This window comes from Netta rufina, assembly GCF_964035555.1.
Source record: "Netta rufina genome assembly, chromosome: W".
In the NCBI taxonomy this organism is placed as follows: Eukaryota; Metazoa; Chordata; class Aves; order Anseriformes; family Anatidae; genus Netta; species Netta rufina.
In genome coordinates, this window is record NC_140139.1 from 1,391,299 (window position 1) to 1,405,116 (window position 13,818).

Genomic DNA, 13,818 nt, shown 5'->3' on the forward strand with positions numbered 1-13,818 from the left:
AAAATAAATGAGCGTGTTTTGCCTTCTCGTTTGTGCTGTTGGGAAAAGCTCCGAGGTTTTGGCGTGGTGGCGTGGTCATTTGCTGCGGGTCTTTCTGGAGTCAGTAATTACGCAGGAAAAACAGACGAGTGACCTACGACGCTGCCTGCTTAATGGCACGGTCTACGCTTCAAACCAGACTGGCGTGAGGTAAGACTAGAGCTATACGAAAAAGCTACGGACCTCTACGGAGTAAAACAGGAGTTAGTCAGGACAACTTGGGCTCTACGAAGACTAGGAGATGAAAACGAGCGATCCAGCGGCATCAGCGGTGATGGCCTCGTTCGTCTTGCCACGCTTTCATCACGTCAAGATGCCAGCTCTACAGTTCTGTAACACTTCCATCACTATCCTTTTTTATTTTTTATTTTTTCTTCTTCTTCTTCTTCTTATCTTTCCTCCGAGGACTTTGCAGGAACCTTCCTGGCGCTGAAGGAGTGGTAACCGGGAAGGCGACGACGTTATGGGGTCATGTAGGCGGGTGGTGTGCGTGAAATCCTGGTATGCTGCAGTGCTCCTGGATCGTTACCTGTCCCCTCGCCAGCTCCTAGAAGGCTGAGCCTGTGATAGCGTTGAGCTGCTTCATCAGCCCCTCCAAACTGGCCATCTGTTCGCTCAGATCGTCCTGTTCGTAAACCTGCAGGTGCACAAACACACAAAAATAAGCGGGAGTGATACACAACATATACTTAGAATATTGTTGTTTTTTTTTCCCTTATTCCTTTTTTTTTTTGCACCGTTTCGTCTCCTGGATCACGCGAGACCTTTCTCTCGGAGAGCCCTAATAGGAGCGAAAAGATTATTCTAATTTCCCCATCTCTTCCGTTTCACTTATCTGCTTCTTCGGGGTTATTTTTTTCTCTCCATTATCGCTATTACTGTATCCTCCTTCTTCCTGCCAAAATTATTTCCTCCCCTTATCGCCGTTCTCCCCCCCCTTCCCTCTCCTATCTCCAGCAGCTCAGGAGAGGCTGTGCGAGCTGTCCCGTGGCTGCTATTAGCAGGGAATTTAAGCGCTTCTCCCCTTTATCACATGCCCAAAGTCCATTAAAGTCCCCGAAAAAAAAGTTTTACTGGCTCGCCACAACTTTTTACAGCCCTCCTAATAGCTCTCCGCTGCAGCCTGCTGCCCGAGGTGAATTTTTCACTATCAGTGAAAAATTAACGTGTGGATAGGGGATTAGGGAAGACATGGTGATGAGCTTGGCGATGAGGCTGGCTCTCCAAGGTGCTGCTTACGTTTGAGGAGTCTTCCGTCTGCTTGTGGCCTTCCTCTGACACCTCCGGGGCTGTGGGCACCGAGACGGGCAGCAGGGGGGACCTCGCTTTCCCTGCCAAGCCGAGGGATGCTGTTTTAACCTGAGCCTTGGGAAGGTTAGGCCCTGAAAGGAGGAAAAAAAAAGGCACGGTAAGAAGATATCTCTATGAAAAAGGGGACAATTTTTGCTTCGAAATCCCTCGGGGCAAGCGCCGGCCTCCAGGCGGGTCATGGAGCAAGCCTGAAAAAAAATGTAGTTCATCTCTCCCTGAAAAAAAAATTTTTACTGACTTTTTATTCCAGCTCGGGAGGAGAAAAAGAAAAATCAAAAGAGATTACTGACGGGAAGGGATTCCTCAAGTCACCTTGCAAAACCCAAGTGAGATGGGGTATTCAAACAACGCATCGTGGATTTAAGGCTGAATATGGGGACATTTCAAGCATGCCTGCTCCTCCTAAAGTTCTGGCTTAAAAGAAGGAACAAAAAAATCATAAATAACAAACCCTAATAGGACAGCTTTTTTCTTAGTATCTCCTCCACCGTGATCTTCAGCCAGTTCCCTGTCCTTTTTCTATTGTACTCTATTGTGTTCTATTTCTTTGCCCTTTTTCTGTTGTATTGTGTTTGTAATTGAATATTTCCTTAATTTATTTATGAAATATTGCCATTTTTCTCTTGCTGTGGCCAGTTCAGCTGGCTCTGGAAGCACCCAGCCGCCGTACAACACCGAACCACCTTCCCCTCAATCCCAAATTGAAACACCCGTTCCTTTTCCCTTCCTCCTGCCTGATGAGCTCTGTTTTCTTATAGATCGTTAACAGGTCATTAAAGCAAAGCTTCTGAGCCAGGACTGGAGCTACCTGGAGAATTCCCCCAGCAGGCGGAGGCTGCGGATGGAGCAGCGTTGGGCTCCCCAGATCCCAACAAATCACCGCGGCCGTGACAGCCTCCTGCTCCTTCCAGCCCAAGTATGTAGCCAGGAGACAAGAGCTGTAGATTAATCTGCCTCTGTTTCAAATAATTGTGCTTTTCTTAATTAGTTTAAGGCAGCCAAAGCCCCGTGGAGCAGAAGAGAGGGCCAAATGCCTCCCTAAATCGAGCTGCCGGCGGCATGTTCATGAAGAGAGAGCCCCAGCAAACAAGGGCAGGAACACGGAGGGACTCACAAACCATTTCTTTCAGGCTGAGAATCTCCGATAATTTCATAGCTGGAGCTAGGGAAGTGTGAAAGCTTAATATGAGCTAAAAGAGATCACCACCGAGATACACTCACCTCTTCTAGCTCCAGTTTAATCGCTAAAAAAAAACCAAAAACCAAACACGTAATAGCTGGCCCTTCAAACTTCTCTATCTCCGAGTAAGCAGGGAAGAAGCAGCTATCCCCAGAGATTCAATCTCCTAAGTGATGCACATTCAAATCAGCTTTTTAAGGGAATGTTTCTCACCTCCATTTCTTAATAAAAAGGCTTATTTCCAAGGTATGGTATCCATCTCCCGTCCTTTTTGCCCTCTTAATGCCCTCTTACCTCCAATATATATATCTTTATATACATATAAATAAATAAATAGGCTTTTCTGATGCTTCCCGTCGCAGCCTGCTTGGTTTTCATGGGCTCGTGGAGAAGCAAATATTTGCTGTGACGGCGAGGAGCTCAAGTGAAATGCAGCCTGCGTTTCAGTCGTACTCCTGTAAATCCTGCGGTAAAAGCCACGTTTCTCATACGCGACTCATTATTTGCAGTAATTGGACTTAAAGACCCTCTTTTTCTGCACCAAAGGCAGATGTTCTCTCCTGGATCTTGCTAATGAGAAGCCATAAGAATGATGAATACGTTCAGTTTGGGCGTCTCTTTGCCCTTTAGCTCGCGAAAGCAACAGGTGAATCGTGCTGTTTGTCACTAAAATGACGCAGAGACGATTTGCCTTGTGCGGAGCTGGGTAGTTCAAGTTCTCCAGCAAGTGTTTTACAGCAGTGTTTCTAATTCATAATTAGACGAGTCAGCCCAAAAGAGGTGGTTTGCTAAACCTATTTATTTGTGCACGTCAGGCCAAGAGGTACGACGATGGACATGAAGTAAAACCAAGAGAGCATCCATCCTCTTGATAGCGATACCTTGGGAGGGCTGCTTGGCATTCCCTCAATGAGAGGTTAGGAAAATGAAGATGAATGCAGAACTCGAAAGGAGCTATTTTATGGAGAAATGCCAAGAAATTGGGCATGATGGAAAAGGGTTGGAGTTAAAGATGAGTGCTGGTGGAGTTCCTCAAGATGATGGAGTTCAAAATGACTTCTGGTGAGGTTCCTCAAGATCTTCATTTAGGAGCAAAACTTGTTTATGCATTTTATGTATATTTTATGTACCAAAACTTAGTTTTGGTACATAAAATGGGCGTGTGATTATGATATCTATTACTGTAGAAGGTCAGAAATACAGCTGGAGCTGTAATAACACAAGGAGAACTGCACAGACCTTTCTGCCAAGCTTCTGCTCTGGTGACCTTCCCCAGCAAGGGGCCTGGATGAATTGTCTTTCGGAAGATCCTCTCACTCTTTTTTGGCTGCACAGTGAGCTTCCAAGGCTGGCACGGAGCAGCCACCCATTCATTAGGAGTCTAAAATTATCTGAGAACGAGTCATCTCTCTGAAAGAGAAGAATGGGGAAGCTTTGCTGCAAATTCTGCTGCCTCTGATCGCAGGAAATGAGGGAAGAGAAAAGCCTGCACAGCTCTCAACACAAGCTTGCAAGTGCCTCGGAGAAACCAACTGTGATCTTCAGAGGTATGAGAGAAGAAAATTTGGGTAGAAACAGGGTAAATAGCAATGCCGTCCTACAAAGTGTTGTCAAACTGGTTGTTTTTATTGCTCTAGGTTTTTCAGCAAAGCAAACAGTGTTTTGGGTCAGGCAAGGTCTTTGCCTGAGATCTGGAGATCTGCAGCTGAAGATCACTCGGTCTGCAGAGGCAGCTGAAAATGGAGCGTAGCAGAGATTTCTTTTGGTATCTCACGGCAATTTTTCTCTGCGCACTGACCCCTTTTTGTGTGGCTCTGCACTCCTGTCAATCCTTAATGCCCTTTGTCCTCGTGAGTCTTCCATCCCAAATGCCAAAACTCTTATCAGCCGCCAGCACAACAACAGGGATTTCAAAGTGGCCAAAAGGAAAGGAGAGACGAAAATCTCTTTTTCAGCCCTTGATCACAGCGAGCCTTTGTTTCTCTCTCGGCCAGCACGCCTGAACTCCATCTTCCAGAAGAGGAGCCCCACGAGGCTGAGCATCCTGGAGGCGGCCGAGGTTTCTGAGTCTTACTGGAAATCCCAAAGTGTGTGGATTTTGTGCGTGTGTGCAAAAACTGACTCCTGAGCATAGCGGAAAGTTCCTATTTCATGGAAAGCTTTCTGAGCTTGGTTCGCCAGTGGTTTCCAGACTGCCTAAACCCTCTGCTCCTGCTCATGTTTTTATTTATAAGGAGGAGCCGCTTTTCAGTGGGCTATTCAACAGATGGCTTAAATACCTTTTGCAAATACCTCCAAATCCTGTTATAGTCTTTTTCTGCCCTGCTGTTGTCCATCCTGGATATATATTGGGGTGCAGATAGGACTTTAATTTCGTAAGCACTGAGGATTTTTGGAGAGCGAAGAGTGCCAAGACGTGTCCTGTACAACGGGACCATAAAAGTCCAAAATCAGAAATCAGGAGGTAAGGTCAGACATGTAATTAAACAAGGATAATCTTTTCTTGCTCCCACGTTTCATACCTTTACCACTTTTTTTTTTTTTTTTTCTAACCAGCACCTTTCCACCTATAAAAAAGTGTCAGTTTAAATGACTTAGAAGTTGAAACATAAAGATGAGACCAATATATATAACGGGGCTTGCTTGTTTCTCCGTGACAGAGTGCTCCCATTTAAGTAACACGGCGCCTCTCAGGAGAACAGAGTACGTAACCGTATGAAAAATACGAAGCCTTCGCTGTTTTACATTATAGCTGGGGAAAAAAAAATATATTTTTCATCGTGAAATTGAGTTTCTGCAAATGACTTTTGAGGTGATAATCAATAGAGGCTCGGCTCATTCCGCAAGGGAAATTGTTCTAAAAAGAGACAAAGTTTAATTTAGGAATCTCTGAGAGTCGGAGAAATAAAGCGAAAGGGGAAATAAAACACAGAAAGAGAAAGGAGTCATTTAATCACTCGCAAAAATACAGTACCGAGCAAGTAAGGGGACTGCCTACTGGGGAGGTTTTTGAAGTAGCACTGATGAATTTCACACCTTTTTACGTGCCAGGGCTTCAAAACAGGTACATAAACTGTGATTGTGGAAAGGGCATTTCAAGAGAAAACCAACACAGGCTGCTCGGATACGTGGAAACACGGCAGGGATTTGGTATAGCGCTCTTTTGTCTTCTCAAATGCTCTTCGTGGTTGTTTTTTTTAAAATCTATTTGCTAGAAATAATAACGGGATAAGTAACTTTTAGGGTAAAACTGACCTGTTGGCTGGAAGAAGTATTCTTTTAGGATTTACATTAATTTTTTTATTTATTTTATGTTTTTTTTTAGGGAATTCAGTGCTGTGTTCCATTGAAATGGGTCATTTCTACCAAAGGGGAACCAGTTCACTTACCCAGACCAGCACCTCCGTCCTGACTTCACTTTACACCTTCCAGTTGCCCTGTCAATTTTAATGAGACAACTCAGGTGGCTGGAGTTATCCCTGTGCTAATTAAACTTCACTGCACCGGGGCCAGGTTCCTCTAATAGACAGGGCTGACCCTTTTATGACACTTCTTTGTCACTTGAATGGAGAAAGCTTGTTTTCATGGAAAACAACACGGAGGACAAAGCATTCGAGAATCGAAGGGGTGGGAGGTAAAGGCTGAAGGAATAAAAGAGTGATTTGCTTTTGAATCTGGAAGTTGAGAGTACAAAAAAGCACTAAGATTTCAGAATAAAACATGCAAGAATTAGTCATTCCCATATTTTCCATGAATCCATAGGCCGTGTTTACTGTACAGTGTGCTGGAGAGTGCATAACCTCGGATATTTACACTTTAAAATAAGAAGAAAGTTCTGTTCATGCAAGAGCAAGCCCATGAAATATAACAGCATTATTCCTATATTCACTTTTCTAGGGATAACTGTAACTTCAGTATCTACTGAGGCCCCAAACACTTGCTTTGTGAGGAACAAAGGATTTTTTATTATTTTTTTTTTTCCCAAGGAGGCAAAGATAAAGTGATGAGAATTTGGATTTCCAGCTATACTTTTTTTTTTTTTTTTGGTGAAGTAGCAATAGAAAAAAAAAAAATGCAGCACTTTTATAGTCTCACAAAAGGCAAAGGAGCTTGAAAAGGTTGAAGTTACAGCACGGTGACACCATATCAAAACCACCACTTCGGAGGCAGCGTTTCCCATCACTTGCTTCTGGGGAAGAAAAATGACATCCTCATTCAGGCGCATTTAAAGTGCAGCTGATCAGAAAGACCTAAAAGGAATTTTCATTTGTGAGTGGGGAAAAAAAAAATAAAAATCTTTCCCGTCCATTTGTGGGATTTATGTCGTATCTATAATGCAATGAGCTCGACACTCCATCAAACATTTTCTATTTAACCTGAAAGGGGACTGAGTCAAATCCCTTCGATGGCTGTGCACATGATTAGCAGCGAGGAGTGAGGGCAGCCTCAGTGGGGATTGGAAAGATCACGGACGTAGTCTCACGCCTTCCGAATAAGTGTTAGGAACCTCAAGTGCCTGCTCACCAAGCCGTGACGAAAAGGTGAGATCTCCTAGGAAATATCAATAGGAAGGGCTTAATGCAAAGAGTTCAGATTGATGGCGATCGAGTAAAAATTTAGGGGGAAAAAAAGAAGAAAAATGGCAAATTTTAGCTTCAGATTTTGCTAAAGCCATGACCCAACACTGGGAGCGTGGCCTTTTTAATATTTATTCCTACCCTCGTGGCCAAATCCCCCAGAACTGAATAATGATGCCTGTATGTCTTTTTTTTTATGAACCAGATGATATAGTTTAACAGCTAGTTATACAGAGATATACTGAATAGATAAAATATCGGAGGCGATACCCTCTTTTAGCAGCAGGTCAATCAAAGCCAAGAAAGAGCTCATCTATTCCCTGGGCCAGATCCAAAACCTAATTTCAACTCTAATATTGCCCGAGGATCGGTGAGAGATACCAGCTCTAGGGCTGTCGTCTGAATATTCCTCCCTCAACCTTGTCAGTCAACAGCTGTCAAAAATTCGTGCCTCACGCTTCCAAAACCCAAAATCACCATGGCTGATGGAGAAAGGTCCTCTTAACTTCAGGTTCCTGCTTTCTGAAGTCTTTGCTGGAAATCTCTGCAGCCCTCTCTTGCTTTTTTCCCCTTCTGAATTCTGCAGGCTTGTTCCATTCGTTCTGTGTTGTCTGAAGGGCTACAACACCTGACTGACACGCATTTAAAAAATAGGACAGCAAAGCAAAGAGTAGTTCAATAGATTTAAGTCGTGATGAATCCATTCCTTATGGCCCGACTGCTTCATTTACACAGGACGTGTTAAAACGTCTCGAGGCCAAGAAAAACGTAGGGAGAACGTAATTAATTCTATCTATCAGGTTGAGAAAGGCAGAGTTATTCCAACATGGAAATTGCTAAGAACCTTTAATCATGAGCTTTGGAAAGTCACAAAACATCTGCAGAATTTCCCTTTCATGGTATTTATATGGCCGAGCTATCGGGCTAATGGAAGCATCAAATACACAGAATGTGAAATGAAACGTTGTTTTTTAACATCTTTTTTTAATGTTTTCTCTCTTCACTTCCTTTTAGTTGTCCGGCTGAATTTAAAAGGTGGCTGACCTCCCAGTTTAAGCGAAAAGAAGCAAGAGTTTGAGAGCAGTGGGATTTAGGAGTGGGTACCGCTGGAGCAATCCAGTTGTGAGTGAGGACCAGCATCACTTCTGCACACCCCACTGCCCAGGGGCACCAACAGAAGCCAACATTCACCGAGCAAACTTTTCTAAAAAGAGTTGCTAAAGGAGCCAACATCAGTCTGGCTAATGATTATGAGGACAAGTGCATTGGGAAAAGCAAGAGAAGCCACACGGAGAGAAAAATACATAGCCCCCGACACCACAAAATAGCCGGGGGGAGAGCAGAAATAAAGATATACACAAATCTAAACGCTAGAAATTGTGATTTTGCTATAAGGGTGAATACAGTAGTCTTAATACCATATATAACCCAGTAACTTGTTTTCATCACATGACGGAGGCCAGCACAACAGAATATTTCACTGCTTTAGCATTTGCTCTATTTGTTTTTCATGGCTTTCTGGCAAAGCATCGCCACATTCAGCGCTCAATTTTGCCTAATAACAAAGTCCTGCATCTGCTTACGTGTGATTACTGACCTAAACCAAGGCAATTTTCTTTTTCAGGATGACAGGGCTCTGTGAAAATTAGTAACAAGCCCCATATTTATCCTTTTTTTTTACCTCTCCCGGGATTCAAAGGTAAACTCGGGTTGACTCCCAGTCCAACACGATCCTTTGGAGGTACCTGTGCTTTGCTGGGGTAAGACAAGTAGTGAAAATGCTACATAAAAATGAATGGACTCTATTATATATAAAAAATAATTCCCAGTTCTAGTTGGCAAAAGCAGTTCTCCAACACGTAAGGATTTATCTCCTTCTGCCTGCTGTCAGAAACTGGATTACTCGCTGATGGATAGCAGGTGCTTCCAGTAAAAATGTAGGGATTTTTGGGGGGTAACTTGCTTGTTGCAAACGCTGAACTGCCATATGCTGTGTGGCAAGAAAGCCACGCTCAGAAAGCACTGTCAGAATGGAAAAAAAGAGAAGCTGAAATCTCAGAGGTCGCCTGAGCCAAACTGGAGATCATCCAAGGTAAAGGAGGAGGGTAAACAGTTAAAATGAGATGCCAGTCTGAAAATCCTTTTTATTTTCCTAAACTTCACTCAAAAGTGGCAATGTTTTAGTAGCTTTTTATTTATTTATTAATTATAATTTCCTTTCTCTTCCTTCCATGCTTGTTTTTTTTTTTCTTTTTTTTTAATTTTTGAGTGGTTTGCACACTGGAGAGGATTGCAGTCAGTCCCTTCCCAGCATACATAAACAGTCCTTTCATTATCAAAAAGGCGAGCCTCGGAACAACTCAAGCAGTTGGCATTGGTTCAAGTCACTGTAGCACAACAGGAGACTGGAAACAAGACCGAATGATTAATCTGGCATCTCATTTAATTCATTTTTATCACTTGCTTGTTAGCTCTGATTTTGAGCTATTGCCTCGTCCTGAATTTTTATTCCAGATCGTCAGAATGAGTTATTGGATGATTATCATACAAAACGTGTATATATTCATTTTCCATCCTGTAAGCATTTCTTCCAGGTACGGGACAGCTTCGTGCTGCTTTTTTTTTTCGGTCCTGAATTGAAAGCAAGTGGGAGCAGAGCCCAGCCCCTTACCTGTTTGAGACAGAAGCGGCGTGTAAGGGACTTTCGGTTCTATTGCACTCATGGGCGGAGGTAGCAAGGGGTTGGCGAAGCTGCGGAGCGGGTGCGTGGGGCGCACGCAGGCGGTGGGGATGGTCCTGCTCGGGGCGTCCTCGTTGCTGGAGTGCTCAGGCTGCGTCGGTGGTAGCAAGGAGGGTTGCTGCGGGGCTGGTCCTTCGTTTACAGCTGCATCAGTAAAAAAAAAACAAACAAACAACAGTTATTGAAGTATTTTTTAGGTAGCGTTTCCTACTTTTACGGTCATTTGCAGCAGAAGGTACGGCGTCGCCCTCCGCCCTCCGCCGAGCGGCAAGAAACGCGTAAACGTTTTCATCCCAAGTTATTGGCAGCTGAATTAAAAAACCAGATGTTGCTCAGAGCGGCCAGGTGCCATTTAAAGCAAAATATATCTTCCTTAAAAAAAAAACAACAACCAACAACAAGCGTGGTGTTTTCATCTCCTTCTCTCTTTCCCCTCCATGCGCTTTTAAGTATTAAAAACCAATAAAAACGTAAATCTATCATGTGGAGATGGAAACAAGCTATGACTGTGGAGACTCATTACGTTCAGCATGACAGTGCAGCTCCAGTCATAGTGGAGGGAAGATAGACTCAAAGAAAGGACTTAATTAATTTCCACATAACCAACGTTGTTTTTCCTTGAGACAGCTGTAATGTTTAGTGTGCCAAAGCCCCAGGTTGCTGTTTTATCAGCCTAGATTCAAAATCAATTCTTCAGAGGTTTCAATGTGCCACGTCGACCTTCTAATATCAAGCCCAGCCTCCCGATTTTCTGCGGAGTGTCTGAAAAGAGGCTTTCAGCCTCAACTTTTCTCATTTTCTCTTTTTCGGACCCTTCCCAAGCTCTTACCCCACTCTCCTTCTTGTGCCCCAAGGAGAAGGATTGAAAAAAAATGTTTCCTCTTGGCAAGAGCATCTGCAAGCCCTGCCATTATTTACAAGCAGAACGGGAAGGGAGCAAATTGTTTAGTGAAGAGCACGATCACAGCAGGACCGTGTTTAATTTGAACGTGTTGTGGCTTTGTCCGACGTCTCCACAGTACCTGGATGGCTCACAGCACCCCACTTAATCCTGCAGCTTGTGTCAGGAAACAGGAATCTAAGAAAAGCTCAACCTTTTCGCGAAGAAAACAACCTTCTTGACTCACAGATAGCCGAATTAGTTATTACACCGGGACCCGAAATACTCCAGAGGATCGGGGTTCTTTCAGAGCCTGCTGCAACAACCAGAGCTCGTTGTGTAAATAACACGCAATTACACAGCCAAGTCAAATCTCGAGGCATTTTTATAATAATTAATGTCAAAGTATATAAGTAATTACTACCTACTACGTGGCAAAGCAGTTTTGAGAAATGAAAATGAGCATTTTTCCTCTTTTTCCACGGCCCTGCTGCCTGTTCCTATGGCAATCGCGCAGACAGCCCCGGCGATATTGAACCCCACAGAAAGCAAACCGATTGCAGGATCAGACCAAGGTCAAAATCATCTACACTTTGTGAAAGTTTGGCCGACGGTGGTTCATTTTCCTTCTTTCCACCTTCAAGGCTTTTTGCATAATGAAGCCATTACCTAGCTCTGCTTCGCTTTCCTTCCTTGCCCGGCAGACCTCTCGCTGTTTTCTTCTCGGAGGGCAAACATTCCCCATAAAGCAGCCAGAGATTTAAGGATAACTTGCAGCAGGGCAGGGCAGGAACGTCGGTTTAACCCGTTCCACCCTTGCTCACTGCCCACACATTCAAGAAGACGTCAAAACGTCCTGGTGCTGAGGCTACCATGGCCGTGATGCTCTTCTCTCCCTTCTCCCACTCAAGGAAGATGCAAGTGAGACTCACGGAGGTATCCACCCCAGCTCACAACACTTTCTGGAGCAAATCCTTTGCCTGAAGTGAAAACAAAGCCTTTTGTCGTTGTTCGTAGCCTCAAAATGTCCTTCCAGATGTTTGTCAAAGCCTGAGCTACCCCGTGGAGCCCAGCACTTTTCACCTCAGCCTTTAAGAACAGATCTTTGGGGAAGCTCTCGTCCTGCTTGAAGAGACGAGGGAAAATAGATCCTTACTGCTACTCACCACCAAAAATCCTCCCTGGGTATTTATCCCGGTATACATCCCGCTTACTGGATGGGTATATTTTATCCTACAGATTTAGCTGTAAAATCTGGAGACCTACATAACCTGCGACACAAAAATTTCGTGCTGTTCTCTAGCTATTACTGACGACCAAGGTGAGACGACTCTATTAAAATTAGAGGCTATACTGAAGGTAAGAGGTCTAATGAAGGTGTTTCATGCTCGAGAAGACTTTTTATTTTTAAATTTATTTAAATTGCAAGCAGAGAATTCTGGAGGAGTCTGGAGGAGAAGACAAGCCACGGGAAGGATTGCTGAACAGACAACAGTCACTTTATTATGGCTCAGCCATTTTTTATGTTATATTTAGCAATTGCATGTTATGGCTGGCAGTGTCATCAGCTGTCATCAAGCAGGCAAGTCAGCTATTACTCAAGGCTGGCTCTGGCTGGGGCCTGACTCTCCTTTTCGTTTTATTTACTCCCCTCTCCGGCAGAAAATTTATCCCGAAGATAAGTTGCGGCACTTGCATCTTCAGGTCAACGAGATGAAGCCTTCGAAACCAGAAAAAAGCCTTCCAAAAAAGGGTGTTCAAGCATGGCAGGATGCAAAGCAACACCCCTGCTAATGGCCTTGCACATGATTTATTCAGCAAGTGCTACGTCTTGATCAATAGGGTGCTTGGCCATGGAGGACCACAGGCAGGGAATTATTGCAGAGGGTTTTGTGTGTTTTGTGTTTGTTTTTTTTTTTTTTTTCTTCTGACACAGATGCAATTGGTCAACCATCGAGTGAGTTTTTCACTGAGGGGTAAAATATATGAAAAATATATGAAAAGGTCTCTGAAAATACATGGAAAAGTCTCTTTCACTGCTATTTTCTCCCCCAAAACCCTGCTCGATCATATTAAAACAACCGGAATATAGTGTCACTGGAAAACAAACATGATTTCTGCGTCCTCATCTGTGCCTCTGCTTCATGGCTGTGCCGTGGTGTAAGGCATAGCGAGGGAAGCGAATATTTCATTTGGGGGCACTCACTGTGATCGGAAAGCTCTGGAAGTCAATGGCCTTTGCTAGCAGGACGACTGCAACAGCTATAACAGATTGTCATTTTACATTTAATGGGCTTTGATAATGTTCAAAATGCCACGCAGGCCTGATTACCCAGACCTCCATCAGCTGAAACCAGCCATTAGACAAACAAGGCGATGTGTGTCCAGCAGTTTTGAATTATTTAATGGGAAATTGCCTGAACTTTTGTGCATTAGCAACCTTTTGGTCAACTCCCAGGCACGCTGCACCTCAAAGACTTGGGCAAACCTATGCGTGTCCAGGCAGAACAGGCAGGATTTCGGCCATTTCTGGTTTGAAAAATCCTCATTTAGACGTGTGAAGCTCCTGGCTGGCTCAGGCAGAAGCTGTGGCTTTGGGGCTGTGCAAAAACAGTGGGTGCTCAGCTGATCCCCGAGCAGCCACGTCCCAGGCAGCATTTTCTTACCCTGTGACATGTAAGATTTCCCTAGCTCTTTTTCAGGCTGTGTATCACACTTCCAGCATTTTTCTCCAAGTCATTTCAGAAACAGACCCAAAAAATCATTTATTTTTTTTCCTTTTTTTTCTTCTATCTCCATGATTAGGCAAGCAACAGGTAGTTTTTTTTTTTTTTTTCAACGTCTAATGTATATCATGCAAGGAACTGAATCTCCTTTGTTTCTGTGCGCTGCATTTCTGGAGGATTTGGTGCTGATTTAAGCAGCAAATCAAGACCTGATTATAGCAGTGAGGCCCTCCAGAGGAAATTGCCAACCAGCTTTGAAGGGATCTCAGCAAGCCCATTGAAGAGAGAGCAAATGATGTTGGGGTGATGAGCAGGACACCTGAACCCACTTTTTACCTACAATCCTACGATTTCAATCATCGGTT

General features: G+C 43.9%; 1 protein-coding gene across 1 annotated transcript in view; it reads right to left on the reverse strand.

Annotated features, from left to right (window-relative positions):
- Positions 1-586: 586 nt before the first annotated feature.
- DCC (DCC netrin 1 receptor) overlaps positions 587-13,818 on the reverse strand; it is a gene marked incomplete at both ends in the record, with an annotated part of 357,065 nt that continues 343,833 nt past the window's right edge. Inside the window, 3 exons of the mRNA XM_084304310.1 lie at positions 587-676; positions 1,279-1,421; positions 9,779-9,991. Of these exons, the coding sequence (XP_084160436.1) occupies positions 587-676; positions 1,279-1,421; positions 9,779-9,991 (446 nt within the window). The remainder of the gene's footprint in view (positions 677-1,278; positions 1,422-9,778; positions 9,992-13,818) is intronic.